A 27,235-nucleotide genomic window follows, 5' to 3' on the forward strand; every position below is an offset into this window, starting at 1 on the left:
GCTCTTAAATCTGTCATCATCTATGGAGAGAAGCAAAGCTAACATTTTACTTTAGTGATCCATCATCAGATATGTTTCTTTCTCCAAAGGTACTTCGTATCCAGATGATATGAAAATAGGTGGTGGGGCAGGTAGTGTAGACTGTAGACTGCAGAAGGACTTGGACAGGTTGGGAGAGTTGGATTGGAAGACATTCTTGCTTGGTTTCCCAACAAAGCCGAACTGGTGGGGAGATAAGTCTGGAGAAGGGTCTGGACCCGAAACGTCGCCTATTCCATTTCTCCACAGATGCTGCCTGTCCCATTGAGTTACTCCAGCTTTTTGTGTCTATCTCTGGGAAGATAAGGTAAACCTGGTTTGTTTGACCTGGGTGGGAAGGGTGAGCTTTGATGGAGAAGGCGCCATCATGTGATGTGATGCCCGGCGCCATGTTGGGACCCGCGGGGGCGGGAGCTGGAGCTGTGGGTTTGCCTTTTTGTGGCCGGCGAGAGCGGAGTCACCAGAGGAGTCCCCGACAATCCGAGGGCGGGGCGACGAGACGAGGCTAGGCTTACTTTACACGTTGCCTCAACGGCCTGTGGTGGTGGTGGTGGTGCAGCAACAAGCAGCAGGTAAGCGCTGTTCACGGTGCATGGCTGCCTTTGCAGTAAAGGGTGCGGGCGGTCGCTCCGGTGGAGCCGAGTCCAGCAGGTCCCGAGTCCAGTCAAGCCGAGTCCAGTCAAGCCGAGTCCAGTCAAGCCGAGTCCAGTCAAGCCGAGTCCAGTCAAGCCGAGTCCAGCGGTCCCGAATCCAGCGGCCCCGAGTGTGCTGGAGCCGAGTCCAGTCAAGCCGAGTCCAGCGGCCCCGAGTCCAGTCAAGCCGAGTCCAGCAGGTCCCGAGTCCAGCGGTCCCGAGTCCAGCGGCCCCGAGTCCAGTCGAGCCGAGTCCAGCAGGTCCCGAGTCCAGCGGCCCCGAGTGTGCTGGAGCCGAGTCCAGCGGCCCCGAGTCCAGCGGCCCCGAGTCCAGCGGCCCCGAGTCCAGCGGCCCCGAATCCAGTCGAGCCGAGTCCAGTCGAGCCGAGTCCAGCGGCCCCGAGTCCAGTCAAGCCGAGTCCAGCAGGTCCCGAGTCCAGCGGTCCCGAGTCCAGCGGCCCCGAGTCCAGTCGAGCCGAGTCCAGCAGGTCCCGAGTCCAGCGGTCCCGAGTGTGCTGGAGCCGAGTCCAGCGGCCCCGAGTCCAGCGGCCCCGAGCCCAGTCGAGCCGAGTCCAGCGGCCCCGAGTCCAGTCGAGCCGAGTCCAGCGGCCCCGAGTGCGCTGGAGCCGAGTCGAGTCCGTTGGAGCTGAGGCTGCAGCTTGTGGCCTGCGGTCAGTCGCGGCCACTGGATTAACCGGACGTTTGCCCCTTGCCCCGGCCTCTCTTCGCCACCTCTTTTCACCCTCCCCTCCCCTCAACCGCGAAGTGGACAGGAATGAAAGTGGATTCCGTAGGCTTGAAGTCTGGAGTAGACAGTGAAATTGTTGGGTAAGAGAGAAAGAGAGAGCTACGTTTCACTTGGGATATACGTTTTTCGGGATAAGGTTCTTTGTTATCTTGCCTCTGTGGTTTAGTATTTTCTGCACTGATTTACCAGAAGCCACACGAGTGGAAGAAGATCTGGTAGAATTGTCAGTGGGTAGAAAAGTTGTGACTTTTGTTCAAAGTGTCAAGATTGTTCAGTCTAAACTTTTTTCTGCTAGACTATAAAACAACCATCTGGGGTTGACTCATCCTTTAGTGTTCCCTTGCTGTTGTATAATTGTGTGCTGGTTTATTTCACGTCAAGAGAGTGTTTTGTTGTCATATGTCCCAGATAGAACAATGGCATTCTTACTTGCAGCAGCACAATAGAATATGTAAACATAGTACACTGTAAACATGTGTGTGTATATAGGAATGTGTATATGTGTGTGTATATAGGAAAGAACTGCAGATGCTGGTTTAATCGAAGGTAGACAAAATGCTGGAGTAACTCAAAGGGACAAGCAGCATCTCTGGAGAGAAGGAATGGGTGATGTTTCGGGTCAATTCGAAACATCACCCAAAGCATCTCTACAGAGATGCTGCCTGCCGCGGCTGCAGCTTTTTGTGTCTATCTTCGGTTTAAACCAGCATCTGCAGTTCCTTCCTACACTATTCAAGACTTTGTTCTTTGATTTAATTTCTGGTGATTCACCGATGGTAACTTTTCACTGGGGTTGGGAAATTTGTTACCATTTGTTTTTGGTCTGTGAACATTATAATATGACTGGATATAATGGGTTTCTAAAAGCAGATTTGGATAGGCTGGAATTATTTGATAGCTCAATTACAAATCTATTTCATAGTGTACATGATGCTGTATGATATTGCCACTATAATGTCATCTTAATGGCCATCTAAATGAGATTTGCATTTATTGGAACAGGCATCATTTTGCAACATAAAAAATCGCCATTCAAATATAATAACGTTAATATTACCCGTGAAGAATAGCTTCAGCATTTGTGACCGATTTGAATTCTCACTTTAATATGTTGTAGTTCTGGGGTGGAGAAATTCCTACACTGTGTAGGATAGTGCTAGTGTACGGGTGATTGCTGGTCGGCGCGGATTTGGTGGCCTGTTTCCACGCATCTCTAAAGTGCTAAAGTAAAGGCAACTAATTTTCCGATGTTGCTTTAATCTATTTTGGAACTTTGAACCTGTTAATAGAATTTCTCACTTGTTTCTTCATTCGTCCTGAGTATTGCTCAAGCAATGTTCATTGCTCAACCTCCGTGAGAAATACTTCCGTTGTAGCTGTGCTGAGCAGAATAAATAACCAGTTTATAGTACAAAAGAACTGCTCCCGTCTTCACCATGCCTCTGTCATCATGTGGAGAGTCAAGTAGAACCAACATTCTCAATGTTGCATATCATGCTAGAGAATAGACACAAAAAGCTGGAGTAACTCAGCGGGACAGGCAGCATCTCTGGAGAGAAGGAATGGGTGACGTTTCATGTCAAGACCCTTCAGAGTAGAGTCGGGAAAGGGAAACGAGAGATATAAACGGTGATGTAGAGAGATATGGAACAAATTAATGAAATAAGTGCAAAAAAAACTAACGATGATAAATGAAACATGCCATTGATAGCTGTTCGCTGGGTGAAAACAAGACGTTGGTACGACTAGGGTGGGGAGGGATGGAGAGAGAGGGAATGCAGTTAGAGAAATATCTGTTTCCTTTATCATTGGCACCTTTTTGCATATCTTTCATTCATTTGTTCTATGTCTCTCTGCATTACTGTCCATATCTCTCGTTTCCCTTTCCCCTGACGAGCCTGAAGAAGGGTCTCCACCCGAAACGTTACCCATTCCTTCTCTCCAGAGATGCAGCCTGTCCTGCTGAGTTACTCCAGCATTTTGTGTCTATCCTCAACATTAATACTCCCGGGCTGTAAGCTGCCCAAGCAAAATATGAGATATTATTGTATATTGATTATTACCCTTCATTACAAATATAACATTCTAATGGTGATACACTGTTGAAACATTTAATTAAGCAATTTGGCATTATTGCTGAGATTTTCTTTGAATATTCGTCTAAATTAGGAATGCATTCTGTAAAATAATTCCCAATATAATGCTAGCCAGCATTGTGATTGTAAAATATTTTTAATGCAACAGTGTTTTTCATGGAAGAATTTGCCCAATTATATATCTTCTTGCTGTTTTGTATTTTCGTTTCTCATGTTGTACCTAGAGTTTGTTCCTGGCCTCTGCCTATCCTGCTTTCCATGTTTGCATTGTACTGAATTTTCCATATCTTCGTTCAACCCCTTTTTAAGTTGAATTGCTGTCATTGGATTTATTTTTGGGCACTAGAAGCAAGACCAGCTTTTCTAGTCTTACACTTCAAGAAGGTTGAAGTCCGTTGTACTATAATGCCCCTGTCCCACTTAGGAAACCTGAACGGAAACCTCTGGAGACTGCGCCCCACCCAAGGTTTCCGTGCGGTTCCCGGAGGTTGCAGGTAGTGGAAGCAGATAGGGAGACTTACAAAAACCTCCGGGAACCACACGGAAACCTTGGGTTGGCGCAAAGCCTCCAGAGGTTTCCGTTCAGGTTTCCTAAGTGGGACAGGGGCATTACTCTGTCTCAGTTGACATCAGATAATTTGCGTGATGCACTAAAGGTGGAGTTTTTTTCCGAATGTGACTTTGCCAATTGGAATTTTGGAAAGCTGCTCATAAATGGCACTGAATGTATTATTGTGAGAAAATACACAGTATTTTTTTAAATCATGAACTTTGGCAAAATCTCTGAAATTTGTTCGTGCCTTCAATCAAAAAAACCTGCTTTTCATTACGCAGTGATTATTATTTTTTGATGGTTGAAGGTCACTTTTTATATTTTATTACATTTCTATAGAGCAATGTAAACATAACTATACGAATTGTTAGTTTAAAAAAAAAAAAGTTGTGCCGAAGGTGCTGTTTCCGTGCTGTATGTCTCTTATAATTGCAGTGTTGATGAAAGTTGCAGTTATCATGTTGTGCTTGTTATTAAATAACACATAAATAACAACGCTTTGTCACATTTAGGACGGAATTACGTTGCGGTGATGTGACTGTTTTGTTAAGTGTCTGTAGTTGAGCTTTTGGGTAAAGTTATTGAAGGTATTGGGTAAAGTTATTGAAGGTATTGGGTCAAATAATTTCATCGGTTAGATTAAAATTCTTGATTTGCTTTCCATTTTAATAGAAAAGAGCCATTGTGTCATCTGGATTTGCATTTTAAATGCAGTATCCACATCTCTTAAATTTCAAAAGTTCCATGATATCATTAATTTATTGTTTTCAGAATTCCGTAAATTTCCAGGTTAGTGACACTTGCCCACTTCTAATTATTTTAACTATTATAAGACATGATAAAAAAATATCAAAAGTCACTAATTACAAATTAAGTCATGACATTTCACTACTTTACAAATTGAAAGAGTCCAGTACCATTGTTTATTGATGTTTAAGATCATTAATCCAGTGCACATTGTTTTAATGATGTTTAAAACACCACGGACAGAAATTAAGTGTTGGTTTTGGCAAATAAAGTTTGTTAATATTTTAAGTCATGCAAAGTAGCGCCATAAAAACTTTGAAATATTCTTACCAGATAACTTTACATAATTTGTTTTACCATGTGTCCTTGTGTATTCTGATCAAGGCAAATAAACGGTTATATGAATGAGGTTAAATGTTGGAGTGGACCACTAATTTGACTAAAGCCACACTGATAAGAAATGTTTTCTGTGGTTTAACATCCAGGCAGGTAGATTGAAGAAGTGTAAGTGAAGCAGAATCAAAACCCCCTGTTAATACAAGTTTTCTAAGGTTTCATTTAATTCTCAGATCAAGATCAGAAGTGTTTATTTGTTATATACAGCAGATATTAACTAAAACAATGAACAACATTGACGCAGTGGTAGAGCTGTTGCCTCACAGCGCCAGAGATCCGGGTTTGTTCCTAACTGCTGCCGTTGTCTGTGCAGAATTGTATATTCTCTCTTTGACTGGTTGGAATTTCTCTGGGTGCCCCGGTTTCCTCCCTTGTACCAATGACAAGGCAGGATTGTAGGTTAAGTGGCTTCTGAAATTTCCCCCTCCAGCCAGAGCTGAACACATTTCTCGGCATCTGCATACAATGCTGTCTGTCTTGTCGTTTCTTGTGCGTGGTGGTGGAAAGATTGGTGGAAACAGGACCGAGACGTGAACGCTCCTTACTTGACCCCTCCTGTGTAGGATGCAAAAGTGGATAAACATGGAGCTAGTGTACGGATGGCCGATTGTTGCCGTGGTCTTGGCCTGTTTCCACACTGTATTTCTAAACTAAAGTAAACTAAATATACAGTAAATGATCAGTTATATTGTTCATAAACTAGACCATGATAGTACAAAACCAAAGTATAAAGAACAACGGTAGGAGTGCAAGTGGGTATATCTAAAGGGCCTGTCCCACTTGCATGTGATTGCATGCGTTTGGCGCAACCAAACGGAAGCGGAGTTCACGCGAAGTTCGCGCTAAGTACGAGCGTGACGTCATTTGCGTCATCCTTACCAATCAGCTGGGCAGGAGGCGGGCCGACTGAATTTGGGCGTCGGGCGGTGAGGTCATCACGCAACCACGCCGGGCGGTGACGTCATCGCGTCACGCCACGCGCTAGGCGTAAGCCGTCAAGACGCTACGTACGACTGTAATGCGCCTGCGTGCCGACAGGCCGTTGACGCGCAAAGATTTCGCACACTGTCAGATTTTCGGAGCCCCGCGCGATGTCGGGACTAGCCCCGCGCCATGTCGGGACTAGCCCCGCACAACTCTAAGTGGGATGGGCCCCGCGCGGCCATACGGTGCCCGTACGCCTCAAGCGACCACGTTTGGTCACGCCAAACGCATGCAATCGCATGCAAGTGGGACAGGCCTTTAAGATTATCGTGTTAGCACCTGGGCAATGTTTTTAGTTCTGACAGACTGAAAATTCACTTTGCTCTCTTTTGATTTCATCCTTTTCTTGCTAATTTATATTTATTGTTTTATTCTCACGTTTTCCATTTTTCCTGAAATACTATTTTTTTTTCTCTCAGATAAACAAAGTTGAATAGAGCTGCAATTAACAAAGAAATGTGGCAGGTAAATAATGAATAATAAAGGATGCAGTTAACACAGTGGTGGTTTAAAGCAAATTGGGCAGCTTATGTGCGTAGTAGTATGGGATACAATGGAGCAATGATATTCATCAGCTTGCTACAAATCCCATTGAACATTAACATGTTGTCCTGTAATGTGTGGGAGGCTGGTGTAGTGAGATAAAAGTTTAGCGAGCATTATACCTGGTATCGTTGCCTTCTACTGACGGTTACAAAGCAATGCATGGACTTCGTCACACGTTCCAGACCCCTTAATGCCTGGTTTGTGAAATTTAACAGTTCTGTGCTATGTCAAGCACAAACTTTCTGTGTTGGGTGTGGTGTTGATCGGAAAAATGAATCACTTCAGTGTTCTTTGTTGTTGTGCTCAAGGTGCTACCTAGTGGCAGAAATTAAGAATTTCAAATCAAATGTATTCTGCGCATGGACTTCCAGTGTAGAATTATCAAGGTCGCTATGTACTGTCTGAAACTGCTCGTGCTGGACTGAAGGTTGCTTGATGTGATCGAAGGTCTCTGTATGCCTGTCAGTGGCACACTGATATTAAACTCAACAAGATACAAAGTGCTGGAGTAACTCCGTGGGTCAGACAGAATCTCTGGAGGACATGGAGAGGTGACGCTTCGGAGTTTTGCCCTTGTTCAGAATGGCTGACTGAGATTTACGAGTCATCGTTAAATACGGGTGAGCTACCGGAAGACTGGAGGGTGACAAATGTTGTGCCTGTATTCGAGAAGATGCTGCAGAAAAGAGCCATGGGAACTATAAGTTCGATGAGCCTAGCATCTGTGTTACGAGAGAGTATTCTGTGGGATAAGATATAAATGCATTTAGATGGACGGGCTGATTAGGGATATAACAAGTATAAAACAGGGGACGTGTTTAATTTTTTTGCATAATAAAGTGGGGTCTCCCAAAAAAAAATGCTGCATGGTGGTGCAGAGGGTAGAGTTGCTGTCTTACAGTGCCAGAGACCCTGGGTTCGAACCTGACTACGTGTGTTGTCTGAATGGAGTTTGTACGTTCTCCCCGTGACCTGCGTGTGTTTTTTCCGTGTGCTCCGGTTTCCTCCCACACTAGAATGATGTACAGGTTTGTAGGTTAATTGGCTTTGGTAGAATTGTAAATTGTCCCTAGTGTGTGAGTAGGTTAGTGTAAGTGTGCGGGGATCGCTGGTTGGCGCAGACTCGATGGGCTGAAGGGCCTGTTTCCACGCTCTATTTCTAAACTAAATTAAACTACACTAAATAGAGGGCTGCAAGGAAAGGTCTGGGAATTATAGGCCAGTGAGCCTAACATCTGTGGTCGGAAAGTTACTAGAGAGTAGTGGTAAGATCTACATATACATGCATTTAGATAGATATAGAAACATAGAAAATAGGTGCAGGAGGAGGCCATTCGGCCCTTCGAGCCAGCACCGCCATTCATTGTGATCATGGCTGATCGTCCCCTAACAATAACTCGTGCCTGCCTTCTCCCCATATCCCTTGACTCCACTAGCCCCTAGAGCTAATTTGACCTAAAAGGGTGTTGAGGGCAATGCCATAGACATTATATGTGGATTTCAGCATGGCATTCGACAGGATAGACTACTCTGGAAGGTTAGATCGCATGGGATCCAAGGAGAAATAGCTGAATGGATAGAAAATTGGCTTCATGGAAGGAAGCAGAGGGTGATGGTGGAAAGCTGTTTTTCTGACTGGAGGCCTGACTAGTGGTGTGCCTCAGTGCTGGGCCCATGTTTATCATCTATATCAATAATTTGGATGAGAACGTACATGCATGATTAGCAAGTTTGTAGATGACACAAAAGTGGGTGGTATTATAAATAGTGAAGATGGTTATCAAAAATTGCAGCAGGATCTTAGTTTAGATTTTAGTTTAGCGATATGGCACATAAACAGGCCCCTAGGCCCACCGAGTCCATGCCGATCAGCAATCCCCGCACATTAACACTCTCCTACACACACTAGGGACAATTTACACTTATAACAAGTCAATTAACCTACATACCTGTATGTCTTTGGAGTGTGGGAGGAAACCAAAGATCTCGGAGGAAATCAAAGCGGTCACGGGGAGAACGTGCAAACTCCGTACAGACAGCAGCCCTAGTCAGGATTGAACCCGGGTCACCGCCACTGCATGCAGCATCTTTACCGCTGTGCCGCGCATTGATTGGTTGGCGAGGTGGGCTGAGGAATGGTTGATGGAATTTAATACAGGGAAATGTGAAGTGTTGCATTTTGGGAAGTCTAACATGGGCAGGACCTACACGGTGAAGGGCTGGGTTCTGGAGAGAGTTGTAGAGCAGAGGGAGCTAGGAAAGCAGGTACATAGTTCCTTGAAGGTGGCATCACAGATAGATAGATTCAAAAACGCTTGGTACATTGGCTTTCATCAGTCAGAGTATTGAGTATAGAGGCTTGGTGGTCATATTGCAGTTATATAAGATGTTGGTAAGGCTGCAGATAGAATATTGTGTTCAGTTTTGATCACCGTGTTACAGGAAAGATGTTGTCAACCTGGAAAGAGTGCAGAGAGATTTACAAGGATGTTCCCTGCACTCGAGAGTCTGAGCTAACGGGAGAGGTTGAGCTAGGTCCTTATTCCTTGGATCGTATGAGGAGAAGGGGTGATCTAATAGAAGTTTACAAAATCATGAGAGGTAAAGATTGGATAAACCGAGTCTTTTGCCCAGAGTTGGGGAATCAAGAACCAGAGGGCATAGGTTTAAGGTGAGGGGGCAGAGATTTAATAGGAACCTGAGGGGTAACTATTTTACACAGAGGATGGTGGATGTATGGACCGAGCTGCCGGAGGAGGTAGTTGGGGCAGGTACTATCGTAACATTTAAGAAATATTGGGGGATAGGGGACAAATGCAGCCAGGTGGGACTAGTGTAGATGGGCATGTTGATTGGTGTTTGCAAGTTGGATTGAAGGGCCTGTTTCCACAGTTTCTCTCTGACTCTAGTAATGGGGAGAAAGCTGGAAGAGACATGGGAGCTGGATAAAACCTGGCAACTGATAGGTGGGTACAGGTGAGGTGAGGGGGGAGGGTTGGCAGATGGTTGGAGCAAGGTCAGAGATGAAAAGACAGAAGATTGTGAGATGAGGTGAAAAATGCTGTGCCAGAGGAAGGAGGCGAGAGAAGGGGAAAGGGAGAAATGGGTGCACATCAAGGCGGGTTACAGGGAAGGGGGGAGGTGTTTGCAGGTTAGTTACCTAAAATTGGAGAATACAATGTTCATATTGTTGGATTAAGCTCCCCAAGTCGAATATGTTTTGTTGTTGCTCCAGTTTAGATGTGGAGGTGGACCAGGGGAGAGAGGTCAGTACGGGAATGGGTGTTAAAATGGTTTGCATCTGGGAGATTGGGCATGCCTTGGCCGACAAGCACGAATGTTAAGCAAAACGGTTGCCTACTCTACGCTGGGCTGGGGACGTTTTGGGTTGGGACCCTTGCAAACCAGCATCTGCAGTTTCTTGTGTTTATATTTGTAAGATAGCTGGGTTGATTCACAATGCATGCAGCGCCTGGTTAGAAAATATCAGTTGGGCGTATGATCTCCTTTGGGCCTCTTTGCCATTGGACTAAGGAGAAAAGATCAAAACGACCCAAAGTGCCGGGTAACTCAGCGAGTTTGGCAGCATCTCTGGAGAACATGGAGAGGTGATGTTTTGGGCGGCGACCCTCTGTAGGAGCCATTTATGTTTATGTTGGCATATCATATTATTTGTCCAGATATATCTTGCAGTATTATTTTGACACTTGGGGGCAGTCATTAGATGCACAGAGTGGTGTATTTATAAGGGCATAGGGGACAGGAAGTGGCAGGCACAGGGAGGGAGAGCATACAGTTCTCACCAGACCAGGGACGGAGCAGCCAGCAACAACTTGCATGCAGAATAAGGAAAACCTGGTACGTTCATCTCTTTGTTTGTACAACTACTTCAATAAACAACTGGAAATAACGACGGGAAGATCTGCGTAAGATCACTCCTGCTGTACCTGTGTAGTAATGGCAACTGGAAAAGAGAACACTGCAAAAGTCGGAAATTTTCCATTACACCCTCCTTCAGACATGGTGATTTGGGAGTGGAGCTGGAAAGGACAAGGGGCCGGAAAAAAACCTTGTGTTTTAGATGGAGACAGGTGAGGAGGGAGGGGGGGGGGGGCGCGGTTGATATGTAGATGGTTGGATCTTGGCCAGAGATGAAAAGATAAAAACTGAGATAAGAATAAAGTGCGAATTGTGAAGCCAGAGGAAGGAATATCGGTGGAAGATGAGGAGGAGTGGAGAAATGGGTGCACTTCCAGGTGGGGCACAGGAAAGAGAAGGGATAGGGGAGGTTGAGGTTAGTTACCTAAAATTGGAACTATCAAAGTATCGACATATCAAAGTCTGCTCCATCATGCTGCTCCATGTCACCGTGTCCATCAATGAAAGATCAAATTGGATTGACGATGTTTCATGGTTTCTGATGGAAATGAGTGTTGTGGGCATGTTGAGTGAACAGAGGTTTTGTTCTTTGTAATAGTTTTTTGAGGTTCACAGCCACTAGTTGGATTAAGCATAGTCATTTGGGCCTTCTGGCAGCCAGCCATCTCCAGAATAAGGAATTGTCAGGTGACATCTGATGTTAATTTTGGTTGTGAGAAATAAATGGGCCTGAGAATATGTACACTTCCAATTGAAAGTGAAATGTCATGACTTTATTTGTAATCATGGTGACTTTTGACATTCTTGTTCGTGCCTCACTGTTTTGTGTGGTTCTGCAGTAAGAAGGGCTCTGTAGAACTGCCTTAAAGTTCTTTAAGTGTTTAGAAATGCAGTGTGGAAACTGGCCCTTCGGCCCACTGAGTTTGCGCTGACCAGTGAATCCCTTACACCAGCATTATCCTACACACAAGGGACAATTTGCAATTTTTACCGTAGCCAAATTAATCTACAAACCTGTACGTCTTTGGAGTGTGGGAGGAAACTGGAGCACCCGAGGAAAATCCTCGCGGTCACGGGGAGAACGCAGAAACTCTGTAGCGACAGCACCCTTAGTCAGGATTGTAACTGGGTCTAAGGCGGAAACTCTACCGTTGTGCCACCGTGCCACCCCTATTTTTTATATTAAATGTCAACAACAGTATGGCAGTGTGCAAACATTGCTCCCTGCCCTTCTAACATTCTTTTCTAGCCCTTCATAATTGCACAAAATCAATTTAGAATGTAATGCCCCTGTCCCACTTAGGAAACCTGAACGGAAACCTCTGGAGACTTTGCGCCCCACCCAAGGTTTCCATGCAGTTCCCGGAGGTTTTTCTCAGTCTCCCTACCTGCTTCCACTACCTGCAACCTCCGTCAACCACCTGCAACCTCCGGGAACCGCACGGAAACCTTGGGTGGGATGCAAAGTCTCCAGAGGTTTCCGTTCAGGTTTCCTAAGTGGGACAGGGGCATTATTACTGTCCCATGCTGTCTGTGTTAAGCAAGTGCAACATGGCCAGAACACGCAAATAACAGCATTTTGATTGCCGATGGTGGCATCCATTTATTCAGAATCAGGCGTTTGTCACTGAAACACAAAGTGTTTACAAAATATTTCTGAGACAAAATGTGATAATTTCTCTGGCGCTTAGCGTGCATCTTAGACAAAGTATACATTCTCATGAACAATTAAGAAAAAAAGTTATTTCAACCAGTGGAGAAGTGTGTTGGTGGGAATGTGCGTAGGCAGGAACTATGTGCTGATTTGTAATGTTAGCAAGCTTTTGACAATGTCCTACGTATACAAAGTGTTCTGTTAATTGTTGATCTGATTATTTTAAGCAGTTGTTGATCTGATTATTTTAAGCAGCTGATGAATTTCATTGTGTATGTACTGCTCTTGTTCTGTAACTTTAAAGAAACAAATTGTTAGTGGTTGAGGAATAATGCATAAAATTAGGATCTGCAGCTTGGTAATGTGATATGTTTGAATTGAATTGTTCCTTTCATCCACCTGGTAATCTTTTGCTGTGACAGAACTCTGTCTTTCGAGTGTACACAAAAATGCTGGAGAAACTCAGCAGGTGCAGCAGCATCTATGGAGCGAAGGAAATAGGCGACGTTTCGGGCCGAAACGTCGCCTATTTCCTTCGCTCCATAGATGCTGCTGCACCCGCTGAGTTTCTCCAGCATTTTTGTGTACCTTCGATCTTCCAGCATCTGCAGTTCCTTCTTGAACACTCTGTCTTTCAAGTGCTCACTTTGAGAGGCTAGTGATGGGCTAGTGGAGCCAACCCAATAGACAATAGGTGCAGGAGTAGGCTATTCAACCCTTCGAGCCAGCACAGCCATTCAATGTGATCATGGCTGATTATCCACAATCAGTACCCCGTTCCTGCCTTCTCTCCATATCCCCTGACTCCACTATCTTTAAGAGCCCTTTCTAGCTCTCTCTTGAAAGCATCCAGAGAACTGGCCTTCACCACCCTCTGAGGCAAAGAATTCCATAGACTTACAATTCTGTGTGGAAAAAGTGTTTCCTCATCTCCGTTCTAAATGGTTTACTTAAACTGTGGCCCTTGGTTCTGGACTCCCCCAACATCGGGAACATGTTTCCTGCCTCTAGCGTGTCCAAACTCTTAATAATCTTATATGTTTCAATAAGATCCCATCTCATTCTTCTAAGCCAGAGCATAACAAGCAAAGCCGCTCCATTCTCTCAGCATATGAGAGTCCCACCAAATTTAATTAGATTAACAATGCTGGGGATGTAGGCTGGGAGAGGATGTCGATATTGTTTTGTTGATCAGGCTGATGGTACGCTTCATTGCAGGGAATTTACTGCTGTTGGTTGTTATATTGCAGATTTCCCTCGAGTACTTTTAAAATTAGGGGCTGCTGTTGTGTCATGGGGGGGAGGGCATGTTGGTAAGAGATATTGGTTTTATAGATGTTCAGCATAAGGCAAACGGAAGAAAGGTCTTGACCCGAAACGTCTCCCAATGCTGCTATCCAGAGATGCTGCCTGTCCCGCTGAGTTACTCCAGCTTTTTGTGTTTATCTTCAGGCAAACTCTCTCACATTAATGATAATTTGGAGTCTGTTCTCCAGACATGCACATGTGCTGCAGTACAGGTTGATTGTTTGGTGTGAGTTTGCTTCTGGAATGCAGGTTATGTACTTTCAACACTGAGCTCTGAGCCAGCAGTATCTGAGTGTTGAAAGCAGCATTGTGGTGAGAAAAGGCTTTGAAAAGAGGGGCAATGATGCTTGATACCACAGTGCTGTGAGATTTGTTGTGCTGTAAACTGTTGGTTAAGATGATGGTGTGATGGGATGGGGAACATTTCTGAGGGTAGTTGAATTTGAAAATTTGGATGCAATACCTACCCATGATTAAAAAGCTCATGAACAGTTTATTGACTATGCTGATAGAGTTCTGTTCATAGGTTTATTAATTCAACTGAGACAATTATACAAAGAAACACATTTGGTGATACATACAACTCCAACAGAGCAATTGTATCCGCCAGATTCCTAAAAGCCCTGTACATCTTGCAGTTAGTTCTCATGCTTATCCATCAATCCTTTGATTTCCTTTGTTGCCACCTAAATTAAGGGCCTGGCCCACAGGCAATTTTTTTAGGCGACTACATGCGTTTGCCGAAAATATTTCAATTTTTAACATGTGGCGACAATTTGGGATGTCGTAGGTGCTGTCGTAGGTTGTCGCCAGGTTAACGTAGGTTGTCGTCTGAAGAAGGGTTTCGGCCCGAAACGTTGCCTATTTCCTTCGCTCCATAGATGAACCCGCTGAGTTTCTTCAGCTTTTTTGTGTACCTTCGATTTTCCAGCATCTGCAGTTCCTTCTTAAACATAACGTAGCTTGTCGCCAGGTGACGTAGGTTGTTGCCGGTGCTCACTTTGGTGAATTCCAATGTCCTAGTCGCTGGCAGTCGCCTAAAAAATCCCCTAAGTGGGACAGGCCCTTCATTTGCAGGAACAACAATGGTTGAACTGATGGTAGAAAGCAGTATGATGAAATGGGATGTACAATGAAGTTTGATCGATGAATAGATGGGGGGAAAAATGCGCATTTGCGCACTGCAATTTGGTGGGTATCAAAGTGGTCTGTCTGACTTCCCAGTGATTTGATAACAAAGAAAACGGAAGGAAAATTATTTTTTGTCAAGTTCTCCCCTTTTAATAAGGTCACTGCAGTGGTCACATTTATTTCTCCTTTTTTTGTAAATTGTTTTAGTCTTTGATTTGAACTTTAAAGTGGCAAGATTTAGTTTTTGTGATAGTTATGTAGAACTTGATGGTCCCAGGACATGATGATCAGTTGAGTTGTAAAAATTGTTTACCGTTGCAATCGAATAGGGGAATCAATTCTTTCACATGTACTTCCTGGAGGTACTGCCATGTATTAGAACACTGAACAGTACAGTGTTTAAGAAGGAACTGCAGATGCTGGAAAATCGAAGGTAGGCAAAAATGCTGGAGAAACTCAGCGGGTGCAGCAGCATCTATGGAGCGAAGGAAATAGGCAACGTTTCGGGCCGAAACGTTGCCTATTTCCATCGCTCCATAGATGCTGCTGCACCCGCTGAGTTTCTCCAGCATTTTTGTCTACCACAGAACTCTACAGCACAGGAACGGGCTCTTCAGCCCACAATGTTTGTACTGAACATGCCTAGCTGAACTGATCTCATCTGCTGGCATATGATCCATATCCCTCTATTCCCTGCATTTCCACGTATCCATTACAAAAGCCTCTTAAACACGGTATCGTAGCTGCCTCCCACCTGGCAATCTGTCCTGGCCCCACCACCCACCGTGTGTAAAATAAAACTTGCTCTGCACATCTCCATTAATCTTTTCCCACTCATCTTATAGCTCTGTCCACAAGTGTTGGACATGTACAATATGGGGGAAAAGGTTCTGACTGTCTACCCTATCTATGCCAGTCTCGCTGAGTTCAGCTTTTTGTGTCTATCTTTGGTGTAAACCAGCATCTGCAGTTCCTTCCTATACATAATGTTATATACTACTAGACCAAGTGTGGACCCGTTAGGCCCGCTCCACCAACGCAATATTCCACCAAACTGCGCAAGCGTGGCTGCCGCGTTCAAAGTTGTGCCATTGTCGGCCAAAATTAAGTTAAAGTTAATAAATTGAAGAGAGGACATGTGGAGACGTTTGTAAAATAGAAGGAAACTTACCAATGGAGCCGTTGAGAGGCCAGGCAAGTACAGGCGAAAGGGAAAAAAGATGGCGATCTGAAAATCTAGAAAGGCCCCAACTGCGCAGGCGGGGCTGAGGGGTTCCGTTGTGACATCAGAGATCACCGATGTGAGGCGCAGGGGAATCCTCCCACAATTTAAAAGTTTTAAATACCCGTGGAGCCGTTGGGCCCCCGTTGTGAGGTCAGGCAAGTACACATTTTTTTTTTTAAATGGCGATTTAAAAAAAAAAAAGAAGAAGAAATTTGACTTCCCATTGTGACGTTGAACGTGGCTGACGGGCAGGGCAAGTGGAAAAGTGGTTTGAAAAGTGTTTTTTGTAAAGTTTAAAATGTCAATAACTTGTAAAATGTAACATCAATCTGAACAAAACCTCCATCTCCCCAGCCGTTTAGTGCCCCGACTTCCGACCCCACTCCTGACTCGCAAGGTGCACCAGTGAATCACTCTCACCTGCTGCTTTTTACCTGAACACCACCACCCGCTTCTCCCATCGCTCTGTCCAGTCAGCCTCTTTCCGCTCCTTTTGCCGACATACATCACCTTGGAAGTGACAACAGGTGAAAGTGGAGGGCGCCCCACAGTTTTAAAGTGAAACGTCTATTTATGCTCTTCGATGATGAGAACATACAAGCCATGGTTAGCAAGTTGGATAAGAACGTAAATGGCATGGTTAGCAAGTTTGCAGATGACACAAAAGTAGGTGGGATAGTTGATTGTCAAGATGGTTGTCAAAAATTGCAGCAGGATCTTTATCGGTTGGTCAGGTGGGTCGAGGAATGGTTGATGGACCTTAATACAGAGAAATGTGAGGTGTTGCATTTTATGAGCACTAACATGGGCAGAACCTACACAGTGAACGGTAGGGCTCTGGGGAGTGTTGTAGAGCAGAGGGATCTAGGAGTGCAGGTACATAGTGCGTTGAAAGTGGCATCACGGGTAGATAGGGTAGTCGGAAAGGCTTTTGGCACATCAGTCAGACCATTAAGTATAGAAGTTGGGAGGATATTTTGCAGTTGTATAAGACGTTGGACATTTAGAGTCTTGTGTTCAGTTTTGGGCACAATGTTATAGGAAAGATGTTGTCAAGCTGGAAAGCGTGCAGAGAGGATTTACGAGGGTGTTGCCAGGGTTCGAGAGTCTGAGCTATAGGGAGAGGTTGTGCAGGCAAGGACTCTATTTCTTGGAGCGCATGATCTTATAGTGGTGTATAAAATCATGAGAGGAATAAATTGGTTAGATAAACTATCTCTTGTCCAGAGTAGGGGAATTGAGAACCAGAGGACATGGGTGAGGAGGGAAAGTTTTAATAGGAATCTGAGGGGTAACATTTTCACGCAAAGGGTGGTAGGTGTTTGGAACTAGCTGCTGGAGGAGGTAGTTGAGGCAGGTACTATCATAACGTTTAAGAAATATTTAGACAGGTACATGCATAGGACAGGTTTAGAAGGATATTGACTAATTGCAGGCAAGTGGGACTAGTGTAGATGGGATATGTTGGCCTGTGTGGGCAAGTTGGGCCGACGGGCCTGATTCCAAGGTGTAAGACTGACTCTATAACACAAAATTAAGCTAACTTAATCAGTCTCGGGAAGGGCTCCGATGTCACCTCTCCCTGTTCTCCAAAGATCCTGACCTGCTGAATTACTCCAGCACCTTTGTTTCCTTTTATCTATTAACCATCATCTGCAGTCATCAGCAATAACGGACATCACTTCCTCTGCTTTGGTCCATTTACAGTAAACGGGGGGGGAGGAGTTGTTAGTTTAGACAAGAATAGATAAAAGGACGCAAAGTGCTGGAGTTTAGTTTAGAGATACTGCGCAAAACATCTGTTGTCCTTGGTTCTGAAAACTACTGCTTACGTTTTTTTCCCAATGAGACAATGAAATTCACCGGTCAGCACCGGCGACAACCTTCGACCTCCTGCCAACCCACTACCAGGCACCTACGGCACAAGAATTCTTGCTACTCTCCATGGCGGCTTCATTCTGGTCGGCGCTAATTTTTCAACATGTTGAAAAATTTGCGGTGAACATAATGAGGCCGCGTTGTTCCCAGAATGTGGGAACTCCTCATTACCATGAAGGCGATTCCCCGGCAACCAACACGTGAACATGTGGCGACCGCCAAAAAAGTCGCCAAAGTGGGGCAGGCCCGTTAGGTAGAAATTCTACCACTGCGCCACCATGCGAGTCAGGATCCCTGGAGAACATGGATAGGTGACATCCGGACATGTCCTCGGACTGATTCAGTCGGCTGAGTTCCTCCAGCACTTTGTGTTGTTTCACTTTAAAACAAGGCGCAGTTACCCTGGGGCTCCCTCCCCTCTCATCTGCTGTTGTTTCCAAGGTGGAGTATGTTACCGACTCTGGGGGAGAAGGAGGAGGCAGTGGGGGGGAAGAGGAGGAGAAAAAGAGCACTTTTCGACCACCGATGTTAGACTCATTGGCCTGTAGTTCTCAGGCTTTCCCTGCAGCCCTTAAATAGAGCCACAACCTTTGCCACTCTCCAGTTCTCTGGCACCTCACACATATTTATAAATCTCAGCCAAGGCACTTGCAATTTCCTCTTGAGCTTCCCACAGTGTCCTCTGATTTATCTCTTCAGACCTGAGAAATTGACCTTCAATACCCGTTAGGACCTTCAGCAACTTCTTGACCGTAACACTGACTGCTCTCAAGACACTTCCATTGACGACCCCAAGTTCCCTGGTCCTCGTTTCTTTACCCACGGTAAAAACAGAGGAGAAATAAATAATCATTGAGGACCTTGCCCGTCTCCTGTGGATCCATAGAGTTGAACACTTTGATTTCTTAGTAGTTCTTTTCTCTCTCTGGTTACCTTTTCCCCCTTAGAAACATAGAAAATAGGTGCAGGAGTAGGCCATTCGGCCCTTCGAGCCTGCACCGCCATTCAATATGATCATGGCTGGTCATCCAACTCAGTATCCCATCCCTGCCTTCTCTCCATACCCCCTGATCCCTTTAGCCACAAGGGCCACATCTAACTCCCTCTTAAATATAGACAATGAACTGGCCTCAACTACCTTCTGTGGCAGAGAATTCCACAGATTCACCACTCTCTGTGTAAAAAATGATTTTCTCATCTCGGTCCTAAAAGACTTCCCTCTTATCTTTAAACTGTGACCCCTTGTTCTGGACTTCCCCAACATCGGGAATAATCTTCCTGCATCTAGCCTGTCCAACCCCTTAAGAATTTTGTAAGTTTCTATAAGATACCCCTCAATCTTGTAAATTCTATCGAGTACAAGCCGAGTCTATCCAGTCTTTCTTCATATGAAAGTCCTGCCATCCCAGGAATCAGTCTGGTGAACCTTCTCTGTACTCCCTCTATGGCAAGAATGTCTTTCCTCAGATTAGGAGACCAAAACTGTACGCAATACTCCAGGTGTGGTCTCACCAAGACCCTGTACAACTGCAGTAGAACCTCCCTGCTCTTATACTCAAATCCTTTTGCTTTGAAGCTTAATGTACTTATAAAATCTCTTGGGATAATTCTTAATATTATCTGCCAGGGCTATCTCCTGTTCCATTTTTGCCCTATGATTATCTTTTTTTTTTTTTTAGCGTGCTAATTTCCCGAAACACCTCCAGGGATACCGTTGATCCTAACAGCCTCCTTATTCTTGACCAGAATCAATTGCCTTCATCATCCAAGCTTCCTTGCACTGACCTGCCTTGCTCTTCACTTTAACAGGAACATGCATGACCTGGACTCTTCTCAGCACAATTTTAAAACTGACAAGGACAAAACATTTCACTTTACAGATGTTCCTTTTCCTTCAAACAACCTGCTCTAACGACCTTGAGCGTTTTCTTATCTAAAACCTTCAAAGCCTCAATTTAGAATTTTATAGCAGGGGCCCAGCCTGTCCCTGTCCATAATTATCTAAAACAGTGGTCGCTGGTCCCAAAAGACTCAAGCACGAACACTTCATCCACTTTCCCATCCCAATTTCCTAAAACTAATTCAAGTGTTGCCCCCTCCCATGTAGGGCCCTCTGCATATTGCCTGAGGAAACTTTCCTGAACACGTTTGACAAATTCTTCCCCGTATAAACCTTTCTCACAGCGACCGTTCGAGTCAATATTGGGGAAAGTTGAAATTCCATACCATGACAATTTTATTAGTGCTGTGTAGCCTGAGTATAGACTGGGACTTACTCACAGCAGGAATGACGGGTAGAATTTTTTACGTGCAACCAAGGAGGTTTCTTAAAAGAGTATGTGGATAGTCGGAATCCAGGAGGGACATATTGGACCTTGTATTGGGAAACGAGCTTAGATAGTCGACCGATGTTGCGGTTGAAGAAGAATTTGGAGATCGTGATCGCAACTCTAAATTTTTAAGATTGTTTTGCAGAGGGGCAAGTCTGGATGTAGGGGGAAGGTACTTAATTGGGGCAAGGCAGATTACAACGTCATTAGGCAGCAGCTCAGAAAAGTAGATTGGGATCTCTTGTTACTCAGCAAGTCAACAGAGGACTTGTGGCACTCGTTTACAGGCCGGCTCATCAAAGTGCAGGATCAGCAAGTTCTGGTAAGGTAAAAGAACCATGGATGACCAAGGAGGTGGTCAACTTGGCCAGGAAGAAAAAGGAAGGCTGTGTCAGGTTTAAGAAAGTGGCATCAGAAGAATGAGGAATAAAAAGCGAGTAGGAAAGATAGACACAAAATGTTGGAGTAACTCAGTGGGACAGTCCGCATCTCTGGGGAGAAGGAGTGGGTGATATTTTGCATCGAGACCCTTCTTTGGGGTCAAAGAACTCAAGCAGGCGATTAGAAGGAGCCATGCAATGTCATTTTCGAGTCAGATTAAGGAAAATCCCAAGACCTTTTCTGTGTACTTCAAAAATAAGAGGGTGACCAGGGAGAAGGTAAGACCACTCAAAAACAAAGGAGGGAATCTATGTTTGGAGCAAGAGGATGTAGGTGAAATACTAAACAAGTACTTTGCATCTATATTCACTGAGGAGAAGGACTTTGAGGACAGCAAGGTCAGTGTGGAGAACACAAATATGCCAGGGCAGTTTGAGATCGAGAAGGAGGTGATGCTGAGACTCTTGAAGAGCATTAATGTGGATAAGTCCCCAGAGCCTGATGGTCCAAAAATCTTGCTTCCTGTCCCATGCACCAACTCCTCAGCCATGCATTCACCCACCGGTCCCAAACTAGTGCTACCCTCACTAGCACGTGACACTGGTAGTAATCCAGAGATGACCACCCTCCAGGTCCTGCATTTTAACCTTTTGCATAACTCCCTGTATTCACTCCGCAGGATCTTATCCCTTTTCTTACCAATGTCATTTGTGCCGATGTGCATGCCGGCTCCTGGCTGCTCTGCCTTCCCTGTGAGAATGTTCTGCAGCTGCTCTGGAGATGTCTGGGTCCCTGGTACCAGGGAGGCAACAGACCGTCCTCGAGTCCTGTTTGTTGCCACAGATTCTCCTGTCTGCCCCCTAACTATCGAGGCCCCCTATCACTATCACACTGCCCAACTTCACCCTGCCCCCACTTTGCCTCGGAACTAGACCCAGTGCCACAGATAAGGGCTACCGCTGCTCTCCCCTGAACGGCCATCCCACGACGGCATCCAAAGTGGTTTACCTGTGTTGCAGGGAAATGACCACAGCGGTTACCTGAACTCCCTTCCCACACCCTTTCCTGGTGGCCACCAATTTTCCGCTGCATGATGTACTGCCCTTGCCCTTTTAAAACACATAATTGAAAATGGACTACATTAGTTCTTCCGTCTGACTTTCTCGACCAACAAATCATCTTAGCTCCAACCACTTTTTTTTAAAGCTCTTGAACCTAGATATGTCACAGTGGATTGTCAACCCTAGATATGTCACAGTGGTTTCAACAATTTTATAACTCCCTTCATTCACCCTTTTATGGTGGTCGCCTATTTATTTGCTATAATCTCACTATTAATACTTAGACACAGGAACCTTTGACCTTGGTGCTCAAGTTTCCTCTTCTTTGTTGAAGTATTGTTAGTTATTCTGTAACTTATGAATGGCAATGTCTTTTTTTTTTGCACTATTGTTCTACTGGGGTGGGGGAACCCCACAGCCATGGTGATCCTATAAATTCAGATTTTTGTTTTTTCCAATGCTTACATTGCAGAGTATATTTTAGAGCATGGGTGTGCCCTCTAATTTGAATTGTCCTTTGCAGAAGTGAAAGTTGGGATGTTAACTTTTGAAGATGGTCTTGGTGTGAATTGCAAGGAAGGACATCCTTGTGATTGAGGCAGTGCAGCGTAGGTTCACGAGATTGATCCCTGGGATGGTGGGACTGTCATATGAGGAAATATTGAAAAGACTAGGCTTGTATTCACTGGAGTTTAGAAGGATGAGGGGGAGATCTTATAGAAACATATAAAATTATAAAAGGATTGGACATGCTAGATGCAGGAAAAATGTTCCCAATGTTGGGTGAGTCCAGAACCAGGGGTCGCAGTCTTAGAATAAAGGGGAGGTCATTTAAGACTGAGGTGAGAAAAAAACCTTTTCACCCAGAGAGTTGTGAATTTGTGGAATTCCCTGCCACAGAGGGCAGTGGAGGCCAAGTCACTGGATGGATTTAAGAGAGAGTTAGATAAAGCTCTAGGGGCTAGTGGAGTCAAGGGATATGGGGAGAAGGCAGGCACGGGTTATTGATAGGGGACGATCAGCCATGATCACAATGAATGATGGTGCTGGCTCGAAGGGCCGAATGGCCTCCTCCTGCACCTATTTTCTATGTTTTTATGAACATCTGCCTTTGGTGACGGTTCAAGTTGCCATCGGCTTATGGTCAATCTTGCAGCTGTCAATCCTTGAGTTGGGGGGTCATGTTGCAGTTGTATAAGACATTGATGAGGCCCCATTTAGAGTATTGTGTTCAGTTCTGGGCATCATGTTATAGGAAAGATGTTGTCAAGCTGGAAAGGGTGCAGAGAAGATTTACGAGGATGTTGACTGGACTAGAGGGTGTGAGCTGTAGGGAGAGGTTGAGTAGGCTGGGACTCTATTCCTTAAGGTCCTGTCCCACAGGCTATTTTCTTAGGCGACTGCCGGCAACATGGCTATCGCCACACGGTCACCGGGGTGTTGCCTGTATGGTTGTGAGTAGTCTTCACACAGAGTTGTGAGTTTATGGAATTCTCTGCCTCAGAGGGCGGTATTTGCCTCTGTACTCCACAATTTGAGCTTTGTAATGGAAAACATCACAAGTGGTTAAAGTGCACATTGTCAGATTTTATTAAAGGCCATTTTTATACATTTGGGTTTCACCATGTAGAAATTACAGCTGTGTTTATACATAGTCCCACCCCCATTTCAGGGCACCATAATGTTTGGGACACAGCAATGTCATGTAAATGAAAGTTGTCATGTTTAGTATTTTGTTGCATATCCTTTGCATGCAATGACTGCTTGAAGTCTGCGATTCATGGACATCACCAGTTGCTGGGTGTCTTCTCTGGTGATGCTCTGCCAGGCCTGTATTGTAGCCATCTTTAGCTTATGCTTGTGTATTGGGGGCTAGTCCCCTTCAGTTTTCTCTTCAGCATATAAAAGGCATGCTCAATTGGGTTCAGATCGGGTGATTGACTTGGCCACACAAGAATTGACTTTTTTAGCTTTGAAAAACTCCTTTGTTGCTTTAGCAGTATGTTTGGGATCATTGTCTTGCTGTAGAATGAACCGCCGGCCAATGAGTTTTGAGGCATTTGTTTGAACTTGAGCAGATAGGATGTGTCTATACACTTCAGATTACATTATGCTACTACCATCAGCAGTTGTATCATCAATGAAGATAAGTGAGCCAGTACCTTCAGCAGCCATACATGCCCAGGCCATAACACCCCCACCACCGTGTTTCACAGATGAGGTGGTATGCTTTGGATCTTGGGCAGTTCCTTCTCTCATCCATACTTTGCTCTTGCCATCACTCTGATATAAGTTAATCTTCCTCTCATGTGTCCACAAGACCTTTTCTCCAGAACTGTGGTTGTTTTTTTAAGTGCATCTTGGCAAACTGTAACCTGGCCATCCTATTTTTGCGGCTAACCAGTGGTTTGCATCTTGCAGTGTAGCCTCTGTATTTCTGTTCATGAAGTCTTCTGCAGCCAGATGTTTGGGGATTTTTCTTTATTATAGAGAGAATTCTTCTGTCATCAGCTGTGGAGATCTTCCTTGACCTGTCAGTCCCTTTGCGTTTAGTAAGCTCACCAGTGCTCTCTTTCTTCTTAATGATGTTTCAAACAGTTAATTATGGTAAGCATATAGTTTGGCTGATGTCTATAGCAGTTTTATTCTTGTTTCTCAGTCTCACAATGGCTTCATTGACTTTCATTGGCACAACTTTGGTCCTTATGTTAATAAACAGCAATAAAAGTTTCCAAAGGTGATGGAAAGACTGGAGGAAAGATTAGAGTGCTGAGAGCTCTCTTATACCTGCATTAAGGAGGCAATTAAACACACCTGAGCAATTACAAACACCTGTGAAGCCATGTGTCCCAAACATTATGGTGCCCTGACATGGGGGGACTATGTATAAACACAGCTGTAAGTTCTACATGGTGAAACCAAAATGTGTAAAAATGGTCTTTAATAAAATCTGACAATGTGCACTTTAACCACATGTGATTTTTTTTCTATTAGAAATCTCAAATTGTGGAGTATAGAGGCAAATAAATAAATGATGGGTCTGTCTCAAACATTATGGAGAGCACTGTATGAATATGACAAAATGGCATTGTTTTTTCCACAGTACCTTTCAGCTTGTCCTGGGAGAGTTCTGTCTCCACCCCACACCACTATTGCTATTTTTTTTACCATTTTCACACAGTTGTTGAAAAACAAATTTTAAAAATTGAGTCAAATGGCAACTATTTTAAAAGCGATTTATTTTTCAATGTGCCTGATGACATATTGAAGATACGAGTACTTTTTAAATGCATGTTATATTGAATGGTACATGTTTATATTGAATGGTACTACATCCGAAGACGTACATGTTTTGTTGACGAGTCAGTATAATTGAAGGGATATAACTCAAAATGCATGAAGTATATACATTTGTAATCACTGTAATGGTAGATTTTCATTGATTACCAAAATGGCATGTTCCGTGGTGTAACACTATGTATTTCTCTTAATCGTTCAGCTGTTGAAGAGTTTACCCGAAGCGCAAACGTAACCGATGCATAAAGAAAGTTGGAAGAAGTCGATGTGAAGATTGACATTTTTCAGACCCATCTGTGGGTATCGGCTGCGTCAGCGTTTATTATGGCCAAGGTTGCTGGTGGCGGAGGAAGTGCTGACCACACAAGTCCTGTAAATGAATTTGGTGATATCATCAGATGGAGATCAGGTATGTGTGAATGACATGGCGTCTTGCTACTATTACTGACATGTTTTCTTCTTTCTAACGTGTGCATTTGCTAACGATTTGAATTGATTGAGACCAGTTATTCTGTTTCTTGTACATAGAAACATAGAAAATAGGTGCAGGAGGAAGCCATTCGGCCCCTCGAGCCAGCACCGACATTCATTGTGATCATGGCTGATCGTCCCCTATCAATAACCCGTGCCTGCCTTCTCCACATATCCCTTGATTCCACTAGCCCCTAGAGCTCTATCTAACTCTCTCTTAAATCCATCCAGTGACTTGGCCTCCACTGCCCTCTGTGGCAGGGAATTCCACAAATTCACAACTCTCTGGGTGAAAAAGTTTTTTCTCACCTCAGTCTTAAATGACCTACCCTTTATTATAAGACTGTGGCCCCTGGTTCTGGACTCGCCCAACATTGGGAACATTTTTCCTGCATCTAGCTTGTCCAGTCCTTTTTATCATTTTATATGTTTCTATAAGATCCCCCTCATCCTTCTAAACTCCAGTGAATACAAGCCTAGTCTTTTCAATCTTTCCTCATATGACAGTCCCGCCATCCCAGGGATCGATCTCGTGAACCTACGCTGCACTGCCTCAATCACAAGGATGTCCTGCCTCAAATTAGGGGACCAAAACTGTACACAATCCTCCAGATGTGGTCTCACCAGAGCACTATACAGCTGCAGAAGAACCCCTTTACTCCTATACATCTTCTGTTTAGCTTGCCAACCGCATTTAGATTTCAAGTCATCCTCGGCATCTACTGATGGATTTGTCCCAAAAGTCTCCAAGGAAAGTTTCAAAGTGAGCAGCTCGGCATCCAATCAATATTGAACATTCACGGCTGCACGATATAATGCCCTTGCCCTTATAAAACACATCATTGATAGATAGATAGATAGATAGATAGATAGATAGATAAATACTTTATTAATCCCCTTATTCAGGGGAAATTCTGATGTCCTTGCAGCACACTAATAAAAAATACAACACAGTATTCATAAAGAAATTCAACACCAAAACATCCCCCCACAGTGATTCCCACTGTGGGGGAAGGCACAAAGTCCAGTCCCCATCCTCTTGTCCACCCATAGTCGGGCCTATTGAGGCCTCCACAGTCGCCGCCACGGCGCCCGATGTTCTCGCCGGGTGATGGTACTCCGGCGTCGGGAGAACCCCCAGCGGCTTGGGGTGCCAGGAACGGCCGCCTTCCCCCCGGAGCCTGCGGCTTCCAAGCCAACAGACCACGCCAGACGGAGCTCCGCACACTGGTGATCTCGGCGAGATGTAAGTTCAACGTCGCAGCTGGCCGCTCCGCAGAACCGCGGCTCCACGATGTTTTCCTCGGCGGTACCAAGCATACTGGAGTCCCAGCGCGGCGACCCAGGAAAGGCATCGCCCGCTCCGCAATAGCGCTCCAGCGCTGCACTGCCGCCAAAGCCGATGTTCTGCGCCGCCGCCGCCAACGCCGATGTTCTGCGCCGCCGCCAACGCCGATGTTCTGGCCAGGTCCCCTCAGGGAAACGTCGCTCCAGGACCCGCTGGTAGGCCGCGAGGACAGGTCGAAGACGCTGCTCGGAGGAAGGCAACCCCTCCGACCAGGTAGGGACTTAGAAAAGCAGTTTCCCCCTTCCCCCCCCACCACCCCCCACACATAAAAGATTTAGACCCCCTGACTGTACACTTAACGAACTAAAAATAATAAAAAAGAAGGGGAAAAAACGGACAGCTGCAGGACAGGCAGCCGTTCAGGACAGCGCCTCCTCCGTATATGACTACATTAGTTCTTCCATCTGACTTTCTCGACCAACAAATCATCTTGGCTCCAACCACTTCTTTCAAAGCTCTTCATTTGTCAACCCTAGTTATGTCACAGTGGTTTCAACAATTTTATAACCAATGCTGTCCCTGTGGTATGTA

The 27,235-nt window shown here is 44.9% G+C and overlaps 1 protein-coding gene across 3 annotated transcripts in view; it reads left to right on the forward strand.

The window, feature by feature from the left end:
• Nucleotides 1-442: 442 nt before the first annotated feature.
• Nucleotides 443-27,235, forward strand: part of utrn (utrophin) — a 395,823-nt gene continuing 369,030 nt past the window's right edge. Inside the window, exons 1-2 of one of the 3 annotated variants that reach the window (XM_033025073.1) lie at nt 443-611; nt 25,088-25,294. In XM_033025073.1, the coding sequence (XP_032880964.1) occupies nt 25,210-25,294 (85 nt within the window). In that variant the 5' untranslated portion in view covers nt 443-611; nt 25,088-25,209. Of the gene's footprint in view, nt 612-1,272; nt 1,500-7,122; nt 7,362-25,087; nt 25,295-27,235 lie in introns of those variants that run through there. The other 2 variants (XM_033025072.1, XM_033025074.1) reach the window with 2 other exon arrangements.

Source organism: Amblyraja radiata, chromosome 8 (genome assembly GCF_010909765.2).
Source record: "Amblyraja radiata isolate CabotCenter1 chromosome 8, sAmbRad1.1.pri, whole genome shotgun sequence".
NCBI classification, from domain to species: Eukaryota; Metazoa; Chordata; class Chondrichthyes; order Rajiformes; family Rajidae; genus Amblyraja; species Amblyraja radiata.